This window comes from Schistocerca piceifrons, chromosome 1 (genome assembly GCF_021461385.2).
Source record: "Schistocerca piceifrons isolate TAMUIC-IGC-003096 chromosome 1, iqSchPice1.1, whole genome shotgun sequence".
Classification (NCBI taxonomy): Eukaryota; Metazoa; Arthropoda; class Insecta; order Orthoptera; family Acrididae; genus Schistocerca; species Schistocerca piceifrons.
This window is the reverse complement of record NC_060138.1, coordinates 1,111,110,077-1,111,135,701: the sequence shown is the minus strand read 5'-3', so window position 1 is coordinate 1,111,135,701 and position 25,625 is coordinate 1,111,110,077. Positions and strand designations below refer to the sequence as shown.

Below are 25,625 nucleotides of genomic sequence, written 5' to 3'. Positions count from 1 at the left end.
CACCGAAGTCACAGAGGACAGTGCGACTGTAGGGATTTATCTCTGGCACGCATCCCGCGAAACCCACATTCTACGAATGTAGTGCGGGTCAATATTTTGAGAATGTGGGTTTCGCGGGAGGCGTGCCAGAGATAAATCCCTGCAGTCGCACTATCTTCTGTGTCCTCGGTGGCTCAGATAGATAGAGCGTCTGCCATGTAAGCAGGAGATCCCGGGTTCGAGTCCCGGTCGGGGCACACATTTTCATCTGTCCGCGTTGACGTATGTCAACGCCTGTAAGCAGCTAAGGGTGTTCATTTCATTGTAATCGAGTACGGCGCCTCAGGTGAGAACACCAGCAGATGCATACGCAGACACTCACCTCGTATCGGCGAGAAGAAGCGCTTGGGCCTCCGAATGTTGGCGTACGGGTCCGGCGAGCAGGGCGGCGGTGCACTACGCGCTGGCGAACAGGGCGGAGGTGCGCATGGGAATGGTGCACAGGGTGCAGGCGCGCATGGGGATGGCGCACACGGCGGCGGGGTCGGCGTGCGCCGGCCTGCGTCACAACAACACGGCTCAGTCTGGCCGGGTCACTCACACGGCAACTCTAGTGGGAGCTCAAAGTCTCACGCTATCGGGGACAGAGCCAGTGTCACAGAGTACTTACTAATGTAACTTCTCTGGAGGGGGGGGGAGGGGCACAATTCTTTTTCCATTGAAGTAGAGTATGACTACATAGGTGAACACAGTGGCAGACGCATCAGCAGAGGCTCACCTCGTAGTGGCGAGAAGAAGCGCTTGGGCCGCCGAATGTTGGCGTACGGGTCCGGCGAACAGGGCGGCGGAGAAGGGGAGCGCTGGCCTGTGGGACAACAGAGCACACTGTGGGTCAGTCTGGAGCAGGCTCACCTGTCACTTACCTGTCTAGTGGAAGTGGAACTTCTCACACTGTCTTCGTAACATCTGCTGCTCTCTACGGAATTCGTGCTGTAGTATTTCGTGGCTGTGGGATAAGTTACTTGGAATTTAATCCACGTGTGAGTGTATTTTAGGTGTCTTCAGCACAAAAACTGAAACATCCCCTTGTTGTTGTTGTTGTTGTGGTGGTCTTCAGTCCTGAGACTGGTTTGATGCACCTCTCCATGCTACTCTATCCTGTGCAAGCTTCTTCATCTCCCAGTACCTACTGCAGCCTACATCCTTCTGAATCTGCTTGGTATATTCATCTCTTGGTCTCCCTCTGCGATTTTTACCCTCCACGCTGCCCTCCAGTACTAAATCCCTTGGTGCCTCAGAACATGTCCTACCAAGCGATCCCTTCTTCTAGTCAAGTTGTGCCACAAACTCCTCTTCTCCCCAATTCTATTCAATACCTCCTCATTAGTTATGTGATCTACCCATGTAATCTTCAGCATTCTTCTGTAGCACCACATTTCTAAAGCGTCTATTCTCTTCTAGTACAAACTATTTATCGTCCATGTTTCACTTCCATACATGGCTACACTCCATACAAATACTTTCAGAAACGACTTCCTGACACTTAAATCTATACTCGATGTTAACAAATTTCTCTTCTTCAGGAACGCTTTCCTTGCCATTGCCAGTCTACATTTTATATCCTCTCTACTTCGACCATCACCAGTTATTTTGCTCCTCAAATAGCAAAATTCCTTTACTACTTTAAGCGTCTCATTTTCTAATCTAATTCCCTCAGCATCACCCGACTTAATTCGACTACATTCCATTATCTTCGTTTTGCTTTTGTTGATGTTCATCTCATACCCTCCTTTCAAGACACTGTCCATTCCGTTCAACTGATCTTCCAAGTCCTTTGCTGTCTCTGACAGAATTACAATGTCATCGGCGAACCTCAAAGTTTTTATTCCTTCTCTATGGATTTTAATACCTATTCCGAATTTTTCTTTTGTTTCCTTCACTACTTGCTCAATATACAGATTGAATAACATCGGGGATAGGCTACAACACTGTCTCATTCCCTTCCCAACCACTGCTTCCCTTTCATGCCCCTCGACTCGTACAACAGCCATCTGGTTTCTGTACAATCTGTAAATAGCCTTTCGCTCCCTGTATTTTACCCCTGCCACCTTCAGAAATTGAAAGAGAGTATTCCAGTCAACATTGTCAAAAGCTTTCTCTAAGTCTACAAATGCTAGAAACGTAGGTTTGCCTTTCCTTAATCTTTCATCTAAGATAAGTCGTAGGGTCAGTTTTGCGTCACGTGTTCCAACATTTCTACGGAATCCAAACTGATCTTCCCCGAGGTCGGCTTCTACCAGTTTTCCATTCGTCTGTAAAGAATTCGCGTTAGTACTTTGCAGCTGTGACTTATTAAACCGATAGTTCGGTAATTTTCACATCTGTCAACACCTGCTTTCTTTGGGATTGGAATTATTATATTCTTCTTGAAGTCTGAGGGAATTTCGCCTCCCCTGGAAAAATTATAAATGACAATGCTGGTAAACCTCTTACGTTATTTGATTTTGAAACAGCTGAGCAAAACTGAACGTACTCAGACATTTTTCTCTTTACTTATTCTGATCAACACTATACTGACACACAATTTTTTTTTTAATTGCGCAACGCAATCTGACTTTCAATAATCCCTACAAAAGAATGGCCCTGACTAACAATAACCTATACCTTTCATGAATCACTTACCTCACAAAAATCTTCGTTACTCGAACTACTGGAATACAGCGAGCGCCAATACTGCCAGCTAAATAAAAGATTCTAACTACTGTGAAATGCTTTCCGTAAATCTAAGAAAATGGAATCTGCTGTTGCCTTCCGTAGGATATCATGTCAGAAAAGAGCCAGCAGAGTTTCACACGGGTGATGCTTTCTAAATCCGTGCTAATTTGTGCTCAGAAGCTTTTCTGTCACAAGGAAATATATTATACTCGAACTCAGAATGTGTTAAAGAATTCTGCGGCAAACGGATGTTAAGGATTTTTCGTCTGTAATTCTGTGGATCAGTTATTTCTCAAATCTTACGAGGGTAATCCCAAAAGTAAGGTCTTCTATTTTTTTATAAGTACAAAATTCTGTTTGTGTGGCAGTTGGTCACACTGTTATGAAGAGTGCTTCACGCGGTGTGTGTAAACATGCGCACGCCGCGCTGAGGCGCTCAGTCTTGGCTTGGCAGCCGTTGAGAATGGAGTTTCTGTTGGATGTTACCGCCAAGTGCGAATGGCGCGCACTTATTCGGTTTTTGAACGCAATGGCCACTGCGCCGATTGAAATCCATCGCCAATTGACGGGAGTGTACGGTGAGTCGTGCATGGATGTCAAAAATCTTCGTAAGTGGTGTAGAGAGTTTGCAGCTGGTAGGACCGAAATTCACGACGAACGAAGGAGTGGGAGACCGTCAATTTCTGAGGAGACAGTGTTGAAGGCTGAGCAAAGCAAGCGTGAAGATCGGCGGATCACCCTGGATGATCTCTGCATGTTGGTTCCTGAGGCTTCCCGAAGCACCGCTCACAGAATTTTAACGGAAACACTCAACTACCGGAAGGTGTGCGCAAGATGGGTGCCACGCATGCTGACTGAGGACCACATGCGGCAACGAGTTGGTGCTTCCCGCGCATTTCTTCACCGCCTTGCAGCCGAACAGGTCAACTTTTTGGATTCAATTGTCACGCTTGACGAAACCTGGGCATACCACTTTACACCTGAGACCACAACTTTCTGAACAGCATGGTGGCGAGCTGGTATGACACGGGCATACAAAAACTGCCACAGCGTCTACAAAAATGCATCGACAGAAATGGTGTGTGTGTGTGTGTGTGTGGGTTGAGGTTTTCGGGCGCTAAACAGCGTGGTCATCAGCGCCCAAACGCATAGAAACAGGAACACATGCGGAGAAGAGACGAAGATGGACAGCGAACAAGGAGAACGGCTAAAAGACACAGACCTGACGCAGTTACAAATCCTCACATACAGAGGCAAAACAAGAGGAGAAGAAACGCACTAAAAAGGAAAGGAAACACAAGGAAAAGAGAACAGAAATTGAAGGGAAACAAGTAGGTAATCGTGACTGGCGGACCTCTTACCTAAAACCTGGGTGAACCAGTCACCCAGCAGCACATTAAAATCCTCTCCCTAAAATCCGAGGCAACAAATTTGACAGGACACAAAACCGTAAGACCTTAACCACAGTCGTTGCGTCGTCTTGCAAAATAGAGGGCAAATCCGGTGGCAAGGAAACCACCGCCCTCTGGTCAGAGAATAAAGGACAGTCAAGTAAAATGTGGCGGACAGTTATCTGGACGCCACAAGCACTACAGATTGGTGGGTCCTCCCGCCGGAGTAAAAAACCGTGCGTTAAGGGACTGTGCCCGATGCGGAGGCGGGTGAGGAGAACCTCATCCCGCCTGCATGACTGGTTGGACGTACGCCATGGCCGCGTGGTGGCCTTGACCAAACGCAGCTTATTTTCACCGACTGCCAGCCACTCCTCTTCCCATTGACGCATAACACGAGAACGCAAAAGGGAGGTAACAGCATGGAGGGGGACGGCACATTCAACAACGTGAGGGAGGGAACATGCATCTTTGGCAGCCACATCCGCCAGTTCGTTTCCCCTAATACCCACGTGCCCCGGCACCCAGCAGAAAGAAACCTCCTTCCCCTGCCGTTGCAGGTGGAGTAGGGCATCATGGATGTTCTGGACTACCGTATCCGCTGGGTACAAGTGTTGCATGGTCTGAAGGGCACTCAGAGAGTCAGAACAGATGAGAAACTTAAGACTGGGAACACATCTCATCTGCTCCAATGCCCGCAAGATCGCAAACAATTCGGCATCAAAGATGGTAAACGCTGCAGGAAGCCGTAATTTGATGACTCGATCAGGGAAAACCACAGCACAACCTACAGAGTCCCCCTGTTTAGAGCCATCCGTAAATACTGGTACATGGTCAGGATGCTGGTTTAAAATATCGTAAAATAAGGAGGTAAAAACAAACGCAGGAGTGCAGCTCCTCCGGTACTCTGACAAGTCTAAAAGGACGCTGGGCCTCTGGAGCAACCAGGGAGGCAGGCGGGTAAAACCCTGGAGTTGGGGTGCCACACGCTCCACACCAAGGGACTCAAGCAAATGCTTGGCACGAATCCCAAATGGTCTCGTTGCCCTTGGACGACTGGAAAAGAGACGTTCCATAGGGGGTCGGGCAACAGTAGGGTATGCAGGGGAGGGAGGACAGGCAAGGAATTGACACACCCGTCGCACCATGAGGAGTTTCCGCCGGATGGCGAGCGGCGGTTCCCCTGCCTCAGCACACAGGCTGGGGATGGGACTGGTACGGAATGCACCAGTGGCCAGCCTGATACCCTCATGGTGTACTGCGTCAAGAATCTTCAGATACGAAGGCCTCGCTGACCCATACACAGTGCATCCATAGTCAAGACGCGACCGGACGAAAGCCCTATAAAACTGCAGCAGACGCGCCCGATCTGCTCCCCAGGATCGATGGCTCAAACACTTCAAAATATTCAGCGCCTTCAGGGCCCGCACCTTGAGGTCTTTAAGGTGCGGCAACCACGACAACTTGGAATCAAAAGTGAGGCCCAGGAACCTCACACTGTCTCTAAAAGGAAGAATGGTGCCCCTCAGACGCAATTCAGGGGAGGTAAAAGCACGTCGAGAACGATTAAAATGGACACACACACATTTGGCTGCAGAAAAGGTAAAACCCGTCTTTGCAGTCCATGCCTCTAATCGCTTTATCGTAAGCTGCAGCTGCCGACTAGCAGTGACAAGACTGGAGGAAGAACAGAAAACAGCAAAATCGTCCACAAACAAGGAGCACTGGGCAGGACTCCGGATTGTGGACGTGATACTGTTAATGGCGACGGCAAAGAGGGTGACACTTAAAACGCTTCCCTGAGGAACACCATTCTCCTGCACGTACAAACCAGATAGCACATTACCAACCCGATATCGAAAGAGGTGGCGGGAAAGAAAGGACCGAATGAAGATGGGGAGATGGCCACGAAAGCCCCACTGATGGAGTTGATTGAGGATAAGGCGGCGCCAAGTAGTGTCATACGCCTTATTAATGTCAAAGAATACACCTAGACAATGCTGGTTACGTAAGAAGGCCTGCTGGATGACCGCCTCAAGCAGGGTCAAGTTGTCTATAGTTGAACGACATCTCCGAAAGCCACACTGAGAACGGCTAAGGAGCTGCCTGGTCTCGAGCAGCCAAACCAGGCGACGGTTGACCATGCGTTCCAATGTCTTCCCGACACAGCTCGTCAAAGCAATACTCCGATAACTACTGGGATGCATTCGGTCCTTTCCCGGTTTGAGGAGGGGAACCAAAATCGCCTCCCTCCACGAGTCAGGGAATGTGCCGGATGACCATATCATATTAAAACAATTCAGGAGTACTTCCTTGGATGGCAGCAACAAGTGCTGCAGCATGCTGTACAGGATTTGATCAGCACCTGGCGCAGTATCATGAGCCACAGACAGCGCCGAATCCAGTTCCCACATTGTGAAGGGGCAGTTGTAGGGTTCAGAATTTGGAGACCGGAAGTCCAAGTGATCCCTCTCGATAGCAGTGCGGTAGCGGCAGAAATCTGGATCACAGTTCATAGTGGCAGTAGATTCGGCAAAATACGTGGCCAGTGTCTGGGCAATGTCTCTCGGCGCCGTGAGTAGACTACCCTGATGCAGCAATGCCGTGACAGGTAGTTGGCTGCGTTTCCCGGAGATCCTCCTGATGGCTTCCCACACTTTTGTAGAACTAGTGGAGCGGGAGATGGAGTTCAAGAACGATTGCCATGACCGTCGTTTGCTCTCTTTAATCACTCGCCGCGCCTTGGCCCTTGCCACCCGAAAGGCCGCAAGATTGTCAGCTGAGGGACGGCACTTGAAGCGGCGCAGAGCTGCACGGCGGGCTCGGATGGCTGAGCGGCACTCAGTGGTCCACCAAGGGACAAGGCGCCTCTTGGGATGACTTGAGGACCGTGGGATCGACAATTCAGCAGCATGGGAGATCACGGCTGTAACATGGTCGACCCATTCGTGGACGCTGGCACGGTGTTCCAAAACAGCTAAATCGCTGAAAAGTGTCCAGTCAGCTCTGCAGAGGTTCCACCTGGGTGGCACTGGTAATGCTACAGTCTCATCCAGGAGGCGAATCCAAAGGGGGAAGTGGTCACTAGAATGGAGGTCAGCGGCAACCTCCCACAGAGCAGAATCCGCGAGTGCTGGAGAGCAAAAGGAAAGGTCAATAGCTGACGACGACCCAGAAGCAGTACAGAAATGAGTGGGAGCACCAGAGTTGAGGATGCACAGTTCTTCGGATACCATGAGGCTTTCCAGAATGCGACCCCTGGGGCAAGTAGTCGTAGAGCCCCATAAGACATTATGAGCATTGAAGTCCCCCAGAAGGAGAAATGGGCGGGGGAGTTGGGTAATAAGGTCTGTGAGAGCCTCAGTGTCTATGGCGTCCTGAGGCGGTAAGTAAACGGAACAGATAGTGAGCCTCTGCCCCACAAGAAGGTCAACTGCAACTGCTTGCAAGTTCGTAACGAGAGGGAGCTCAGATGAGTGGTGCATGTCATGGACAAAAACCGCAACACCACCCTTTGCCCTTTCCCCCATCAGATCATCTTTTCGATACACGGTATAGCCCCGTAAAGAAGGAGCATCAGTGGCCCGGAAATGTGTCTCTTGGAGACATAAGCACAAGGGGCGCTCTCGTACAAGGAGTTGTAATTCGGCCACATGCGTCCTGAACCCATTCAGGTTCCACTGTAATATGGGAGCCAGTGATCAGGGTGGCTGAATTTTCACCCTGCCCCTGTGCTTTGGAGGAGAGCCCGTACTGGCCGGAGATTTATTCCTGGGGCGAGAAGATCGCCCCCGGTCGACATCAATGTCCATCAGCTCCGATGGCGACCCAAGGGAGATGTCAGATAGTACGATGGCATCATCATCGGACTGACCGTGACTAGTCTCCTCAGGTGGCAAAACCTTCACCTTTGGCGTCTTCGTCTTGGGGGGCTTAGAATGCAGAACCTTGTCAACAGTTGGAGCTTTACTCGCCTGGGCAGAAGGTGCCATATGGGGAGGTGCAGGAAGTACCCCAATGTCAGCAACCACGGCCTTGTCCGATGTTGTGGGGAGAGCTGCAGGTTGCAAAACAACCGCAGCAGCACAAGTGCACTGGCAAATGCAGGTATTAGTGCTGACACTAGCAACCTCCGTTTGTGTAGCGACAGTGGCCAACTGTACCGGTTTCTGCAGAGTGGAAGCGAAAGATGTTGTAAACACAGGAGGCTGCATGGCCTTAAAGAGCTTCTTGGCCTCACCATAGGGGATGCGCTTAGATGTTTTGATCTCCTGTATCTTCCGTTCCTCGAGATAGATGGGGCAGACCCGGCTCCAGACAGGGTGACTCCCAGAGCAATTCACGCACTTCACAGGCGATGAACAATCGGCTCCTTCATGGGCAGGCTGACCACATTTACCACAAGTGGCTATCCCATTGCACCCCAACGTAGTATGCCCAAAGCGCTGACATTTAAAACAGCGCATTGGGTTGGGGAAATATGGCCGTACTGGCAAACGTAAGAAACCCGCTTTAACATGCTCTGGGAGTCTCGGGCGATTGAACGTGAGAATAAACGAGTCGGATTTGACTAGGTCCCCATCGACTCGTTTCATAATATGCTGCACGTCGACAATACCTTCGTCAGCCCACTCAGATTTCAACTCGTCCTTGGGGATATCCACCAAGTCCCTACATGTCACAACACCCTTACTATAGTTCAAAGTGGAGTGGAGCTCGATCTCGATAGCGTACTCTCCAAGACAGGTTGCTTTCCTAAGAGAAGTGACTTGACGGGAACTAGAAGTTTCAACTAACAGAGTCCCATTGCGCAGACGCTTCACAGATTTCAGTGTTCCTGCAATTCCCTCAAGACCCTTGTGGATGTAAAAGGGAGAAACTCTCTCAAAGCTACCTTCCTTCCGTTTGACAATCAAAAACACATTCTGGATATCAGCATGTGCTCTGTTACGACAGTCTGATAAATCTCTAGTAACACCAGGCGCTGGAGGACTCGCAGCACGAAGTCGCTTTTTCGATTGGGTGTGTTTTCCTACCAGTGGCCCACCCAATCCACTGGTAGGGGGAAACGTAGAGGTCGAAGGGTCCATTGTGGTCCCACGAGCAGCTAGGGAACTAAAGGTCCGCTCAGACAGAGCCCCGCGTGCCTGAGTAAGCCTTATACAACTGGGGTGCGGCAGGTGCCCCAGAGGTTGCCCGCTTGCGACTGTTCCACCCCAACAGCCATGCATCTTATAGGCGCGCAGCACACCATAAGATTGAGGGGTTTTTATAGAGGTTTACCTTCCTCGCAATCCAGGCGGTCAAGCCAAGATTACCATTCCCCGCAGCATACAACATTCCACCGCTGCGCCATGCGGTGGTCGCTGAAGCATGTCCGGGGTTTACGGTGACAGGAGACTGGCGGCGCTGACCAGTCCCCAGCTCAGGACCCCGGGGTCGCCAAGCCCGTACTCAGCAAATGAATGCTGAGCCCCTGGGGGGGACAGAAATGGTGATTATGTCGAAAAATAGCTAAATGTTCAAGCTGTAAACTGATGTAAACCACTGTAGAAATAAACAGGTCTATGTACTTATAAAAGAATAGGAGACCTTACTTTCGTGACTACCCTCGTATATACAGGAATCACCCGCGCTTTTTTCCACTCACTTGGGACTTTTTGTTCGGTGAGAGATTCACAATAAATACAGGCCATACTCTCCATAAAACCGAATTGGGATTCCACATGGACTTGGTGGCTTGTTTCTTTCCAGCCATTTCAGCTGCTTCTCTACGGCACTCTTATTAATTCCTCTGTCATCCATGTGGATATCTGTATGACAGTCAATGACGATATGATTGTATGATCCTCATGCGTGAATGATTTCTTAAACTTCAGCTTTACTGTTGCTGTCTTTCCTACCCGAGACTGGTCGATGAGTGAATAGAAGCCTTCATCCCTCTTAGTGATTTTATATATGACCAGAATTTTTTGGATTCGCAGTAAATTCTTCCACTAAGGTGCGACAGTGGTAGTTGTATGTTTCGCGCTTTGCTCTTCTTACTGGCGCATGAATTTCTACTAACTCTTGACTGTCAACATTTGTAGGCTCTTTTTCAACCGAGTGCAACAATGCCTATTTCCTCAGCAAATTCTGAATTTGGTTATCAAATCATCCTTAATTCACTTACTTGGCACATATGCGACTTACAGTCAGTTTAAACTTTGTCCATAATCCCTCTGTGCCCATTATACTGGAGCTAAATGATGTCCATTCATTGTCTAAGTGGGCTACTAACAACTGCTTATCTGCCTTTTCTAGCATAAAAGCACTTTCCTGGCTTTCTTGACCGATCGTCGCTGTGATGACATTACGATCACTAATACCTGTTTCTAAACTGACACTGTCATAAGGTTCAAAATGGTTCAAATGGCTCTGAGCATTATGGGACTTAACATCTGTGGTCATCAGTCCCCTAGAACTTAGAACTACTTAAACCTAACTAACCTAAGGACATCACACACATCCATGCCCGAGGCAGGATTCGAACCTGCGACCGTAGCAGTCGCGCGGTTCCGACTGCGCGCCTAGAACCGCAAGACCACCGCGGCCGGCCTGTCGTAAGGTCAGACCTGTTTGTAGCTATAAGGTCCAAAATGTTTGCGTGTTGCACTATTTAAATGTCGAGATATTCTCTAAGGTCGGATGAGAGTGTACACACATGATTACACCATGAGAAAGTCGTGGGAGTGTTTGGCTAGCTCTAGCGAACAGACAGACGACAACAGCTGAAATCTTGACAGAGGTTACAGACAGTGTGACACCATAAACTGTCGGAAACAGATTGCTGGAAGCTAAGTTGAGATCTAGAGGTGTTATGCGCTGTTCACCGTTGACACCGTACCACAGACAGCAGGCACTTGCGTCACATAGATTCAGCGTCAAAAGGAGCATTTATTTATGAGCAATAGTTAATATTTACCAGTGTAGAGGTCCCCGTGTCAGTCATCCATCCTCTGGAATTCGCTGCATCCTTCTGGAATTGCCAATTCCTTATAGACAACCTTGTGAACTAAGACCATCTCATAAAGCTTCTGCCATTAGCTGCAGGATCATTTATATTGCTACACATGCTTTGTGACTCAGCCGCAACAAATCAGTCACGTAATGTGATCAGAGATCTGCAGTCACACTTACCTATTATGATAAGCAACCTACATGTGCTCTGCACAGATGTCGTTGCTCTCCACCCAAAAACACCTACCTAGGGGAGAAACGTAGCGGTATATATATTCATCAAAATGACGCTTATATCATAGCTTGACAGGTATGTTCCATCCTTGTGCAGTAAATCACTACATACTGCAAAGCTTCAATCAGTTTGCAACGTTTTTGACAGGGATCAACGACTGACTGTCGAAATGATCCCAGACAGTACCCTCGCTACAACACGCATGCTTTGTGGAGTTTTGGATCACATATCTGCGTTTGGAGTATCTGGTACATTTAAAACATAGTTACAAGAAGAGTAATAAAGGATTCCCACATTATTATTTATAGAGCGTTGTCACTGACTCCTCTGTGAAGAAAGACGGTGACATTGATTTTTCTAAAAAACGTGATATTTAGTTTCCCTACAACACACAGCGATGCAATTGCAAGTCAAGAAAATGCATACCAGGGCACTTTATAACATCGGTAAGTTGACTATTGAATCGCAAATAGTGTTGGAGGTTATGCATAATATCCAGTCCTCCACACTTAGATACAGTGCAACTGTCCTCTTCAAGCAGATCCAAATATTAGTGGAGATTTATAAATAAAACCTGCATCCTCTGCGATAGTAAATGTCCTCGAATCCACTATCTTCTACAACTACACTGATGTGTGCAAACTTTCAAATGCTGTTAACAGTAAATGCTGATATCTTGTAATCTCCATTCGTGTCCAGAATTTTTCCATGTATGCCGTTTTAAAGAATTAGCAAGCTTTTCTTGCATACTAGCGGTGGCGTATGGTAATCCAGAGTTCTGTATTCAGGGCACTTTACAACACAATAAGTCGGATTCGAATTTATAAATAGTGTTTGTGTTTTCCACGTTAAGTAATTGAAACTATCGGCAGTTAGAGCACACATCTTCTTGGCTGCATGATAGCAACGTTTTTCCCTATTTTCTTGTGTAGAGAACTAGAGTTTCTACCACTTCACCAAACAAATGGCTATTTGCCAGTTCACACCCCAATAGAAGAAGAAGAAGTGTATAGTAAATACTGCTTGGTAGTATGAAAAGTACATAGCACAGCCACGAAAATGTAAATATCGGTTTAATACTTCTTTAATAAACGTTGCTGCAGGACTGAAACGAATGCATTTCGGAAGCCAACAAATACTGAATCTTCTTGATTGTCCTGATCCATGGTTTTCTGGGTGTCATGTGAGAAAGATTCGAACTGGTTTCTGCATGTCCTATGTTTACGGAAACTGTTCTGATTGACGTGAAGGAGGTCTTACATTTCGAGCTGCCCCATTACATTTAAGCTCAGAATATGCTACAAGATTCTACTGTCGACGGATGTCAGAGACATTCGACGATAATTTCGTGGATCACTTAGGCTGCCCCCTTTTTTTTAGACGTGTGTTACCGAACCAACCACATTGCATACTAACTCGTTCAACAGTCTACGGAAGGTCTCGACAAATGTCTGGAGTAGTACTGGAGGGAACTGACTCCATGAATCCTGCAGAGCTGTTCATAAATCTGTAATAGTACGAATGGGTGGAGATCTCTTCTCAACAGCACGTTGCAAGGCATCCCAAATATGCTTAATAATGTTCATGTCTGCGCAGTTTGGTGGCCAGCGGAAGTGTTTAAATTCAGAAGAGTGTTGGCGGAGCCAGTCTGTACCAATTCTGGACGTGTGGGGTGTCCCATTGTCCTGCTGGAATTGCCCAAGTCCGTCTGAACGCAGAATGGACATGAATGGACGAAGGTGATCAGACAGGATGCTTACGTACATGTCACCTGTCAGAGTCGTATTTAAACGTATCAGGGGTCCCATATCACTCCAACTGCAATCGTCCCACGCTATTACAGAGCCTCCACCAGCTTGAACAGTCCCCTGCTGATATGCAGGATCCATCGATTCATGAGGTTGTCTCCATACCAGTACACGCCCATCCGCTCTAAACAATTTGAAACGAGACTCGTCCGACCAGGCAACACATTTCCAGTCATCCATAGTCCAATGTCGTTGTTCACGGACCAGGCGAGGCGTAAAGCTTTGTGTCGTCCAATCATCAACGGTACACGAGTGGTGCTTCGGCTTCAAAACCCATATCGACGATGTTTCGTTGAATGGTTCGGACGCCGGCGCTTGTTGATGGCCCAGCAGGAAATCTGCAGCAATTTGCGGAAGGGCTGCACTTCTGTCACGTTGAACGATTCTCTTCAGTCGTCGTTGGTCCAGTTCTTGCAGGATCTTCTTCCGGCCGCAGCGATGTCGGAGATTTGATGTTTTACCGGATTCATGACATTCACGGTACACTCGTGAAATGGTCGTACGGGAAAATCCCCACTTCATCGTTACCTCGGAGATGCTCTGTCCCATCGCTCGTGTGCCGAATATAACACCAGGTTCGAACTCACTTAAATCTTGACAACCTGCCATTGCAGCAGCAGTAACCGATGTAACAACTGTGCCAGACACTCGTTGTCTTATACAGGCGTTGCCGACCGCAGCGACGTATTCCGCTTGTTTACATATCTCTGTATTTGATAATGCACACTTGTACTAGTTTCGTTGGCGCTTCTGTGTAGTAATAATCGAGTAACCCCTATGTTCAAATGTGTGTGAAATCTTATGGGACTTAACTGCTAAGGTCATCAGTCCCTAAGCTTACACACTACTTAACCTAAATTATACTAAGGACAAACACACACACCAATGCCCGAGGGAGGACTCGAACCTCCGCCGGGATCATCCGCACAGTCCATGACTGCAGCGCCTTAAACAGCTCGGCTAATCCCGCGCGGTAGTAACTCCCATCAAAGATAACTTTTCAATTGGCGCGTGGTGTAGAGAAAAAGTATTTCGGTGGTTGTATATACGGTATCAGCACCAATAAACTAATTACACAACTGGCTTCACAAATGAAGAATGTAGTGGGTGTTATTCCGAAAGTACGAGTATCCTGAAAGAGTGTGATGATCTGTTATAATATTTAATTTACTGAAAGGTATTGCTGTGCTACTTTTCTCAATAGTAACTCTTTCATCCGCGAACCCCACACTGTCGGTTTGGCAAGCCCTAGTTGACCAGCCAGCATCTGGCATGTGCAACACTCTGAGGGACACGCTTGTCACTATTTTCGCATTGGCCATATGAAGAACAGAAATAAAACCTCTTGGTAAGTTTCCATTCCAATCGTTCAATATCAAAAGTACTTTGGGTTATAAGGATTTCGCCAAAATTGCAACAGAATTGCTGATTTATTTTTAGGCAAATTGTTAACCTTTTCTCTTTTGAAGCAACATCAAAATTTATGAGTGACAGCTACATTTTTCTTGATGATTGTGATGCTTTTGCCAAAACACAGTATGATTTGCACACAACAATTTTGTAGCGCATGTTGCGACATAATTCTGAAACAGAGTGCCTGATTAAATCAGCATATGGCGACCAGAAACGTCAATAGCTTATGGAAAACCTCATTGTGTCAGTTTGCAGTAACATAAGAGAAGAAATTTCATGTTTATTTTCATACTAGATAGTTCCCCTTTCACTAGCTGTCACTGACTCTTAAGAAAATTACAGTAGTCTACTGAACAAAAAATAAAATAAAAAACCATAACTTCTGCTATATCATTATAGATAAGGAAGTTCCATATGTTTACGATCTGGCAAAATACTCTTCTCCTTGTCATTCGCCAAAATCTCGTTTCGATATCTCGACTGGTTTAGGGAGTATAAGGGATGTTTTGAATATACCATTCTCTCGTGTGTGTGATCGTGAATAAACGAGCGAGACATACGATCCATTTTCTCGAGATTGGAGACAGAGACCTCCTGCCATATCTAAAGAAAAATTTAATATATCAGCTAAATTTAGTACACAGAAACATATGGTGTAACATGCCCCAAAAGCAAAATCATATGGCCCATATTTTTCATTGCAAACTTTTCGAATTTTGTGCAGTGCCTTACTTAAATGTGTATACACAATAGTACGCATAATGGGCACTTCATAATGAACCTGACATATAAAGCTAAACCAGGCATATAAAGCTACATGTAATGCAAAAACGAAGCGTTTTAACCAAATAATTTCCGTAAAATCGTTTGAGAATGATTGCAGGGTGCGCACTTCGATTCTGACAGCACAGCGCATTGTCAACCAGCATACGCAAAGAAGTCAACGCGTCTCAATATGTGCAGGGCATGCCGGCATGTGCAGAACGTGTGCATTGCACTGTTATGTTGTATCTCTTCACATGCTCTATACACATTTCAATTTGCACTTAGCCTTAGGCTTTCTGTATACCAAATGAGTGAACAGTAAGACTCGTGTATTGGTGGTGCGCTACCACCTCATGACAGTCATCAATGTATGCAGTCTGCACGGAAGGTACCTCTTTGATAAACGAAAAGTGGATGTCACAGGATATGATGGCTGGTGGGTAGTGACTAGCTTTCGCCTGAAATACTGAGCGAGGTCATTTGTTTGTACAGAAGGGGAGGATGACAGTGTGTGCCTGCTTCCGGCCATAAGAATCGACAACAGAATCGAGGTGCGAGCCCTGCAGTCTTTCACAAACTGTTGGTAAAAAATTTAATTTTTGCATTACTTATAGCTTTATATATCACCTTCATGGTAATGGTCATATTTATTGTGGTAATTGCATTTAAGTAGGACACTGTGCAAAATTCAAAAAAGTTTGCAATAAAAAACAGGAGCCGCTCTGATATTGTGTTTGGTGTGTGTGTGTTAGATAATACATTTCTGTGTATGAAATTTAGCTAACTTACTGAATTTTTCTTTAAACTTGTATTGACGTTTTTGTCTGTCACAATCTTGAGAAAATCGATCTTATGTTGCACACTCATGTGCGATTGTGTGCTCCAGCGATAAGGCCAGAATGAAATATCCGCAACATTCCTCGTATTTCATAAATGGTCTGAGGTATTGAAATGAGATTATGGCAAATGGTAGCATGCAAAGAAGAGAGTGTTTTTCCATATGGTTGTCACGCAAAACTTCATTATCTGTTGTGTTCCACTAATTACAGATGTTTTCAATGAAAGAATGTAATTTTTAAGGGCCATAGATAGCTGGTAAAACTAGAAATACTACCAGTTTAGGAAGACATTACACTTTTATTTTTGTACCGGGGATGACCTTTTCATAATCTATTGGCCTTACTTTCCCTCAGTTCTTCATTTAATACAGGGTGTCCGAAAAGTCTTTCTCTGATTACATAAATTGATAACTCAGGCTAGAAGTAAGATACAAATATGAAACTTGTGTCGAATTGTTTACAACTATCCAAGTTTTTTTCTGTTTTAGGTTCGCAGTACGTAAGTAGTGGATGAGGTGCAGTGCACCAGAGGCAGTCCAAAGATGAATGTTTAGTGCACGCTATTGCACGATCGAATTATCGGGCCATTCTTCTTCCCTGTGGCTACCATCACATCTGCAGTGTATCTGGACATGTTGCAACTGTATGCTGTTCCTCAGCTGCCCTAGTATCACCCCGATGTCTTGTTTCAGCAAGACGGTGCACCGCCGCATTGGAGTTTGGACGCCCGTGCCTATCTCAATACGACCTTTCCTGGGCGATGGATTGGTCGTGATGGGCCAACGGTTTGGCCTCCACGTTCTCCTGACATAACCCCTTTATACCTCTTTTTATGGGGTTATGTCAAGGACAAGGTCTACCGAACACGTGTACCAGATCTTGAAACCCTGCGGCAACGGATAACCACAGTCGTTGAATCGATCCCTCCAGTGATGTTGGCTAATGTGTGGACGGAAATTGAATATCGCCTAGATGTGCTACGTGCTCATGTGGAAGTTTACTGATGTGTGAAAAAAACTTTGATAGTTTGTAAACAATTAGACGCCAGTTTCATATTTGTATCTTACTTCTAGCCTGAGTTATCGATTTATGTAATCAGGGAAAGACTTTTCGGACACCCTGTATGCTTAATAAACCACTGTTTCAAAATTCTCTCGCAGTTGTATCTGCGCTACATATTAGAGAGGTGACATTATGTAAACACTGCTATGTTTTGGCAAATAAAGCAAATTTGAACATGGCAACAAGAGAAATATAGGTTTTACTAAAAATTAGCCATTCATGATGCTTCTCTTGAAGTTACAAATGTTTAACAAGCCAGGCGAAAATAAATCGCTGGTTTTGCTGCATTTTCAGGGGAATTATTTTTAGATACTTACCAAAGCAGAGGTAACAGTAGACCTTTTCGAATGGTCACCATGGGAATGTGGTTGTTGAAGGGCTCCACTTAATATGTATTCACAAAAAAATGTGAGTATAGGCTCAAATGGCTCTGAGCACTATGGGACTTAACATCTATGGTCATCAGTCCCCTAGAACTTAGAACTACTTAAACCGAACTAACCTAATGACATCACACACATCCATGCCCGAGGCAGGATTCGAACCTGCGACCGCAGCGGTCACGCGGTTCCAGGCTGTAGCGCCTAGAACTGCACGGCCACACTGGCCGGCTGTGAGTATAGGCTTCGGTTTAGAACGACACTTCCCCTTACAGCGCCTGCAGGTAACCCCATCGCTAGCACAGCACCTACCCACAACCGCCACCACTTCCGCTGTTCCCACGTGTGCCCTGCTGATTGCACATCTACCAGCCACATTACACTCTACCTCAAATTTTTACAGTGTCATGGTCTATAAGGACCGATTAACGATTTGCACCATCAGTTGAATCCACTTTAATTATTCTCTTGTTCCTTTACATCTACACAGAATCAGCATTTACTGTTTGCCCATGTGTAAATGTGTTTTGAAGGCAAAATCTGATGTAAGCTATATCTTGTTTTTGTGTCCCAAATTTGACTGTGAAGGACCAGTATTTTTGAATACATTGGTAAATACAGGGTACAATCTCTCTTATCAGGGAAGTACTTGGGCTCGAACAAACAGATCTATGAACGTTTGGTTACAGGACCATTATGTACCTCTGAATGTGCTGGTGGGTGTCGTTTTTCTGCAAAACTCTGCAGTCATGCTCTAGATATCACTGTAGATGTAATTGTAGACGCCATGCGCAATGCAGCAATCTTAACTGTAAATGTAAATGCGGAATGTCAACAAAATGCTCCGAGCAATACGAGTGACTGCAAAACGCACAGTGAAGAAATGCAAGTTGATCGCATGGCGTATTTGCGCATTCTATAATATCCGTGTTGAACGCCACGTCAATGACACTTTTGAAGTTGTTCACTGGTTCACCAATATCGTAGCCAGCGTTCTGCCACGTGTAACGAAGCATTGGTCTATATACTCCCGCAGATAACTGATTGTAAATGACAGAATGCATATTCATGATAAAGAATCTGTCGTACAATTTCGGCTGCATATTACTGGAACGTAGTTTAATGAAGTCTGTTATTCTCTTGGCATATATTTTATATTGCCCAAAGAAATACACATCCAGAGGTTGTGCATATTTTGTAGTTTTAGGCGGAATGATTTTTAAATCTACATGTTTTCCGCCAGATGCTTCCAGTAGTACTCGTTCATCCTTATGTCCATACCAGGAGTCACAAAGTACTAATGACTTTCTCGACAAATGTGGATTCAAAACTGACAGGAAAAACGTCTTTAGATGTTGTTTCGTCATCTTCCCACTCACACTTGCATCGACGACGACATTTGGAGGGCACCGCGTTTCTATTTCCCTTGACACGCGGGGTCCAAACTTTCCACTGGATTCTTGGAAGCAAATAGAGAGTTTGTTTCCAATCGTCCGTCCATTGATATGGCAACATCGATCCATCGATCGTGTAACTATGTGTTGCACAGTTAACTGATTGCAACATCGCGACAGTGTTTCTCTCCCCTTTCATGGATAGTATTCTGTCACAAGAAAGTTCATAGTTGAACAGACTCTGATCACAGTTCCGTACAGAACTAATATCGATGTTTTCTCTCGTGATATGCTCGTTGACGTCAGCAACAAACGTTTGAGCTCTTTCAATCAGCTCTTCTTCGTCATCCTTATCTTTTCGTGCTTGGAGCATAGTGATACGGCGTGATATTATCCTAAACTCCTTTTTCAAATTGGTAATAAATCCTAGTGAAGATGTAAAATTTGTACACCCGAGATTTCTGGCTACGTCCAATGCCCAATGTTGTAAATGTCAATAATGAACGGCGGAACCGCATTCTCGCGCTTCATCGAATTTCGCCATTACAAGCTCCTTGATGGTCTTGAACACCAGTGTACGATTTCCTTTCAAAACTGTATTTCCTTTTCTTTTCTTTGCCACGTAATCCAGTATGTTTTTAATATTGCTTTTAGACTTCAGTTTAGGGTATCTTTTCAGAAGCTTGTCGTATGTGTCGAAACCTCTTACGTTATAATCATCGTACATGTTCTCCAGTGTGTTGTCATCAAACGCGGTCATGATACTTGCAACTTTAACCTTCTTCTGGGGAGACGGTTGGTATTCACTGTCACTGCTTCTATCGCCTCTTCCCGCATTTGCCGTATCACTACCGTTTGCAATGAGTTGTTCGCCATCATCATCCCTATCATCATCATTATGTGTTAGTGTTACAACAGTATCTGTTTCTAACTTATGCTCATATTTCTGCACTATAATAGATACCAGAAAACATGCGAATGATTCGTCTTCTACACCAATGCCATCTTCACGAAGAAGGGTTCTTCGTAACTTCATCTCAACCAATCGCAATACATTAGCAGGATTGATTACGAATCGCCGAGCCATCTGACGCTTCAATACACAAATAATGTCACAAAACGCAACTTCAGAGGCACACTGCACCGTCCCTACTGGTCCCGACTGGTGTACCGGCAGGTCAGTGTGCAATGCGGCATGGCATACGCAGAGGCCATTAACGGACGAAAAAAATGGCTCTGAGCACTATGGGACTTAACTACTGTGGTCATCAGTCCCCTAGAACTTAGAACTACTTAAACCTAACGAACTTAAGGACATCACACACATCCATGCCCGAGGCAGGATTCGAACCTGCGACCGTAGCAGTCGCGCGGTTCCGGACTGCGCGCCTAGAACCGCTAGACCAACGCGGCCGGCCTCTAACGGACGACTGCAGAGTTTTGCAGATGCGGGAGTATCACTAGTGCAATAAGAGACCTTTACATTACTTCTCACACGATTTTGGTGTATTTGTGTTTGTTCGAGCCCAAGTACTTTCCTGGTTAGACACCTTCTCATATATTGTCTACTAAGGATACTTGCCTATGAATGTGATTGTTAATTTCCATAACAGTACAGAGAAAATTCTGTGGTTCTTAATGGTATTCATATTTTCATTTCTTTGTATAACTTCTGTTTAAACTTAAGAAGTACTGTGAAGTGATAACACAAATGTGTCTAAACGCTTATTGTGCCAATTGTTAAAAATTTACCGGGGAATACTTGCGACAGCTGGTCCTCTTATTTCAGTAAATATGCATTTATGTATTTTCTTTGTATAACGGAGTACATACACATGCTAAACAGAGCACAGACTTACTGTAGGAGGGGCAGGGTACCTCGCGGGACAGGCCGCCGCTCCCAGAGAATCGCAGCGCAGAGGGCGGGCTCATGCTGTCGATGCCGCCTGGGGAGAAACGAGCACAGCGTAAGCAAACCCAGTACGACGGCTGCGCAGCTACTGCTTCTACTACAATGCTACCTGCCTCTACACTACCAGTTGAATAGCGCTATGTTAATTCCTTCCCTTTCACAGCTTACACAAGTGATTCAGTCTGCTAATCATTATTACAACTTTTGTTAATTAGGATCGGAAATTAGCACGATTTTGTAAAATATAAAGTCGAGTTTACACATGATGCACTCTGAATTTATTCACCACAAAGGTGATTGCCATAGAAGACTGAACTGCAAGTCACTACAACTCCACTGCCAGCTGCTGGCAACATTGTCACCCACACTACACTGTCAGGCAAAACATCTGCCAGTTATGACACACCAATCACGAGAGATGTTAGTAATCAAATTTATAACATAAAAACATTACATTAAAACCCCCACACCTCAGTGTGTGAGGATACTGAAATGAAACTGCTGTCAACCATGAGGCACATAGACAACATTCTGAGAATAACTTAAAAATGTAAATAAGTTATACACAACTGCAACTAGTCAATTTTTTGAATAATAATGCTTTATTCCATGAACCGGTTTTCGAATCTTTTCAGGTTCATCTTCAGATGGTTTCGGGAGGATCCGGAAAGTTACATCATTACTGGTAGTAGCATAATGCTGGGTGCTGGTTCTATGGCAGAAAGATGGGTTACACCTTAATGTATCGCCATGACTATAGCTTATCTGTCGATATGGGTATAAATTTAGTTTTTACTTACTGCGACAGTATAGGCGGCTTTTTTCGGATCTGTCTGCCTCCATTTTGATGTCCAGAACACTTTCGCACAAACTATGCTGGAAAAGTGTCACTGTCAAAGAGTAAACTAATATAGTTTGTGTGAAAGTGTTCTGGACATCAAAATGGGGGCTGACAGATCCGAAAAAAGCCACCTATACTGTCACAGTAAGTAAAAACTAAATTTACATCCATATCGACAGATAAGCTATAGTCATGGCGATACATTAAAGTGTAACCCATCTTTCTGCCATAGAACCAGCACCCAGCATTATGCTACTACCAGTAATAATATAACTTCCCGGATCCTCCCGAATCATCTGAAGATGAAACTGAAAAGGTTCGAAAACCGGTTCATGGAATAAAGCATTATTATTCAAAAAAGTGACTGGTTGCAGTTGTGTATAACTTATTTACATTCAATATACAGTCACGGTTCTAAAATATCTGTAATGGATAAGCATAATAACTTAAAAAGATTTAAACAGATTACGGAATCGTAATGTAAGACCAAAACATTTACAGACAGATGCATTATGGACTTCAAAATTCACAACGCAAACGATCCCTACTCCCAAATCGTTTGTGACAGCACAAGTGGTGCATTCGGGAATTGCAAGATTATGTATCTTTCAAAGTCACTGACAACATTATAACACACATAAAGGATGAATATTATTAAGAAAAGAGGAGGGGATTGGACTACACAATGACCATCAAATAGTGTCTACTAATGTTTGTTTCACAAATATTACAATCACTCAAGATTAAAACCCATCTCATTCTTCAAACAGCGCATGTCAACGAAAGGCCGAGTACCGGATCAGAGGCCATAGAGAGCCTGTATAGGGAGAGAGTGGCCAACCGGACGATACGGCGGCCGTTTTTCTGCCAAACTGCGGGCGGGACTTTAGAATGGCCAGTAGTGGAGTAGTGCAGTACACACTCACCGAATCAAAAGCACAAGACAATATGGCGAAATCATTCGTTAAATGCCTTTCTTTACAGCTATAATATACTAATAGTAGCCTACTACGTACAGCACAGGAAAATTTGATACATTGGCTTTAAAAATTATTCGTTACTTGCATTTATCTCCTTTAAAGTTCGTTTACTAGACATATTGCAATGAAAGTAACGTAAATAAAAAAATATAGTGTATAGCATTTGTTTTGTTTCGCATTTATGTCAGCTCTGTTGACTGTGACTGCCCACTTCTTTCGTCATTCTTCATTGCGTGGAAATGCTAACATACAAAATCCACCTTCACCTCTATTGGAACAACCAAATGCAGCACAACCTGGCATCGTTTACGAACGTCTGCAGAACGAATTACAGATGCCAAAAAAAAATACTGTACAATTACTAACGTGTTTACTTCAAACATGTAGACCTACCGACTTCATCACAAAACGCTTCATTATGTCAACTCGTATTTAAGATCGCAAACGCTAATTACGTACTAAAAACGATTCAGCAGTGTTCATTGAGCTGTCTCAACAACGTAAGTTTGTACACTCCTGGAAATGGAAAAAAGAACACATTGACACCGGTGTGTCAGACCCACCATACTTGCTTCGGACACTGCGAGAGGGCTGTACAAGCAATGATCACACGCACGGCACAGCGGACACACCAGGAACCGCGGTGTTGGCCATCGAATGGCGCTAGCTGCGCAGCATTTGTGCACCGCCGCCGTCAGTGTCAGCCAGTTTGCCGTGGCATACGGAGCTCCATCGCAGTCTTTAACACTGGTAGCATGCCGCGACAGCGTGGACGTGAACCGTATGTGCAGTTGACGGACTTTGAGCGAGGGCGTATAGTGGGCATGCGGGAGGCCGGGTGGACGTACCGCCGAATTGCTCAACACGTGGGGCGTGAGGTCTCCACAGTACATCGATGTTGTCGCCAGTGGTCGGCGGAAGGTGCACGTGCCCGTCGACCTGGGACCGGACCGCAGCGACTCACGGATGCACGCCAAGACCGTAGGATCCTACGCAGTGCCGTAGGGGACCGCACCGCCACTTCCCAGCAAATTAGGGACACTGTTGCTCCTGGGGTATCGGCGAGGACCATTCGCAACCGTCTCCATGAAGCTGGGCTACGGTCCCGCACACCGTTAGGCCGTCTTCCGCTCACGCCCCAACATCGTGCAGCCCGCCTCCAATGGTGTCGCGACAGGCGTGAATGGAGGGACGAATGGAGACGTGTCGTCTTCAGCGATGAGAGTCGCTTCTGCCTTGGTGCCAATGATGGTCGCATGCCTGTTTGGCGCCATGCAGGTGAGCGCCACAATCAGGACTGGATACGACCGAGGCACACAGGGCCAACACCCGGCATCATGGTGTGGGGAGCGATCTCCTACTCTGGCCGTACACCACTGGTGATCGTCGAGGGGACACTGAATAGTGCACGGTACATCCAAACCGTCATCGAACCCATCGTTCTACCATTCCTAGACCGGCAAGGGAACTTGCTGTTCCAACAGGACAATGCACGACCGCATGTATCCCGTGCCACCCAACATGCTCTAGAAGGTGTAAGTCAACTACCCTGGCCAGCAAGATCTCCGGATCTGTCCCCCATTGAGCATGTTTGGGACTGGATGAAGCGTCGTCTCACGCGGTCTGCACGTCGAGCACGAACGCTGGTCCAACTGAGGCGCCAGGTGGAAATGGCATGGCAAGCCGTTCCACAGGACTACATCCAGCATATTTACGATCGTCTCCATGGGAGAATAGCAGCCTGCATTGCTGCTAAAGGTGGATATACACTGTACTAGTGCCGACATTGTGCATGCTCTGTTGCCTGTGTCTATGTGCCTGTGGTTCTGTCAGTGTGATCATGTGATGTATCTGACCCCAGGAATGTGTCAATAAAGTTTCCCCTTCCTGGGACAATGAATTCACGGTGTTCATATTTCAATTTCCAGGAGTGTATTCATTATTAGATTCAGTGCTGGGTGGCTTGAGGCTGTTCGCTGCTTGTAAATCAGCAGACGTATCACTTTCAGGATGAAGAAGGTGTATTAGGAAAAACAGTTAGTACAACTCTTTCAATAAATATCAGAATTAATTCTCGCAAACACCTAGCCCAAATGAATGCAGAAATTGACAAATTTAGACAACGTAACCTTGGGATTAACGTACTCCGCAATTAAACAAAAAAAAAAAAAAAAAAAAGCGCAACCTCCAGCTCTCTGAGTGAGGCGAATGTTAATGTTTTGAAGGGCATGTTCGCCTTACGTGTAGTAAATCAATGACATCATGTGTGCATTAAGTCTTGTGAACTGAGTGTTGCCGTTTAGGACCCAGGCTTCGCTTTGACCGAGCGGCGTGCGAGACGGTTCTTTTGGATAGGGTACGGCCTTCTCTAACGACCTCGATGTCGACAGGGTGTTGGTTATTAACTTTCCTTCCTTCCTTACTGCGTTTATTGAAAGAGAAAAATAAACTCTTGGCAATGTCATAACAGGAAGAAAGGCCGGTGGCACGCAGTTTGTCTAATAAAAAGCACACACTAGAAATGATCGAACTTCATATTTTGATAAATAATGTGCTACGTCAATGTCTCCGACCAGGAACGATATAATAATAATAAACAGAACCACACATGTGGTGCACGAGATCACTGATTACTACAGTGTGTGATAATGTACACACATCACACAAAATATTTACTGGTACATAAGTGAGTTTCTCCAGATCTATGACTGAGTCATCACACACACCTCCTAACATTACCACAGATAGTTATCTCGACCTGTAAACATATGTAAGAAAAATTACTTCAAAACACAAACTACTTTTGTGAATCTTATTTATCGTTATATCAACCAAATTTCCTTTTTTTCTTCTCTACCTCTCTTCTACTATTTCCTTTACTCCTCTTCTGTTTTTTTCCTTTCCTCCTAATA

At 45.5% G+C, this 25,625-nt stretch overlaps 1 protein-coding gene across 1 annotated transcript in view; it reads right to left on the bottom strand.

Moving 5' to 3' along the window:
• Window positions 1-435: 435 nt before the first annotated feature.
• The window catches only part of LOC124778040 (serine/arginine repetitive matrix protein 1-like), a 197,184-nt gene continuing 171,994 nt past the window's right edge, over window positions 436-25,625 (bottom strand). The window contains exons 10-12 of the mRNA XM_047253617.1: window positions 20,840-20,926; window positions 718-844; window positions 436-538 (exon numbers count right to left, since the gene is read on the bottom strand). Of these exons, the coding sequence (XP_047109573.1) occupies window positions 436-538; window positions 718-844; window positions 20,840-20,926 (317 nt within the window). The remainder of the gene's footprint in view (window positions 539-717; window positions 845-20,839; window positions 20,927-25,625) is intronic.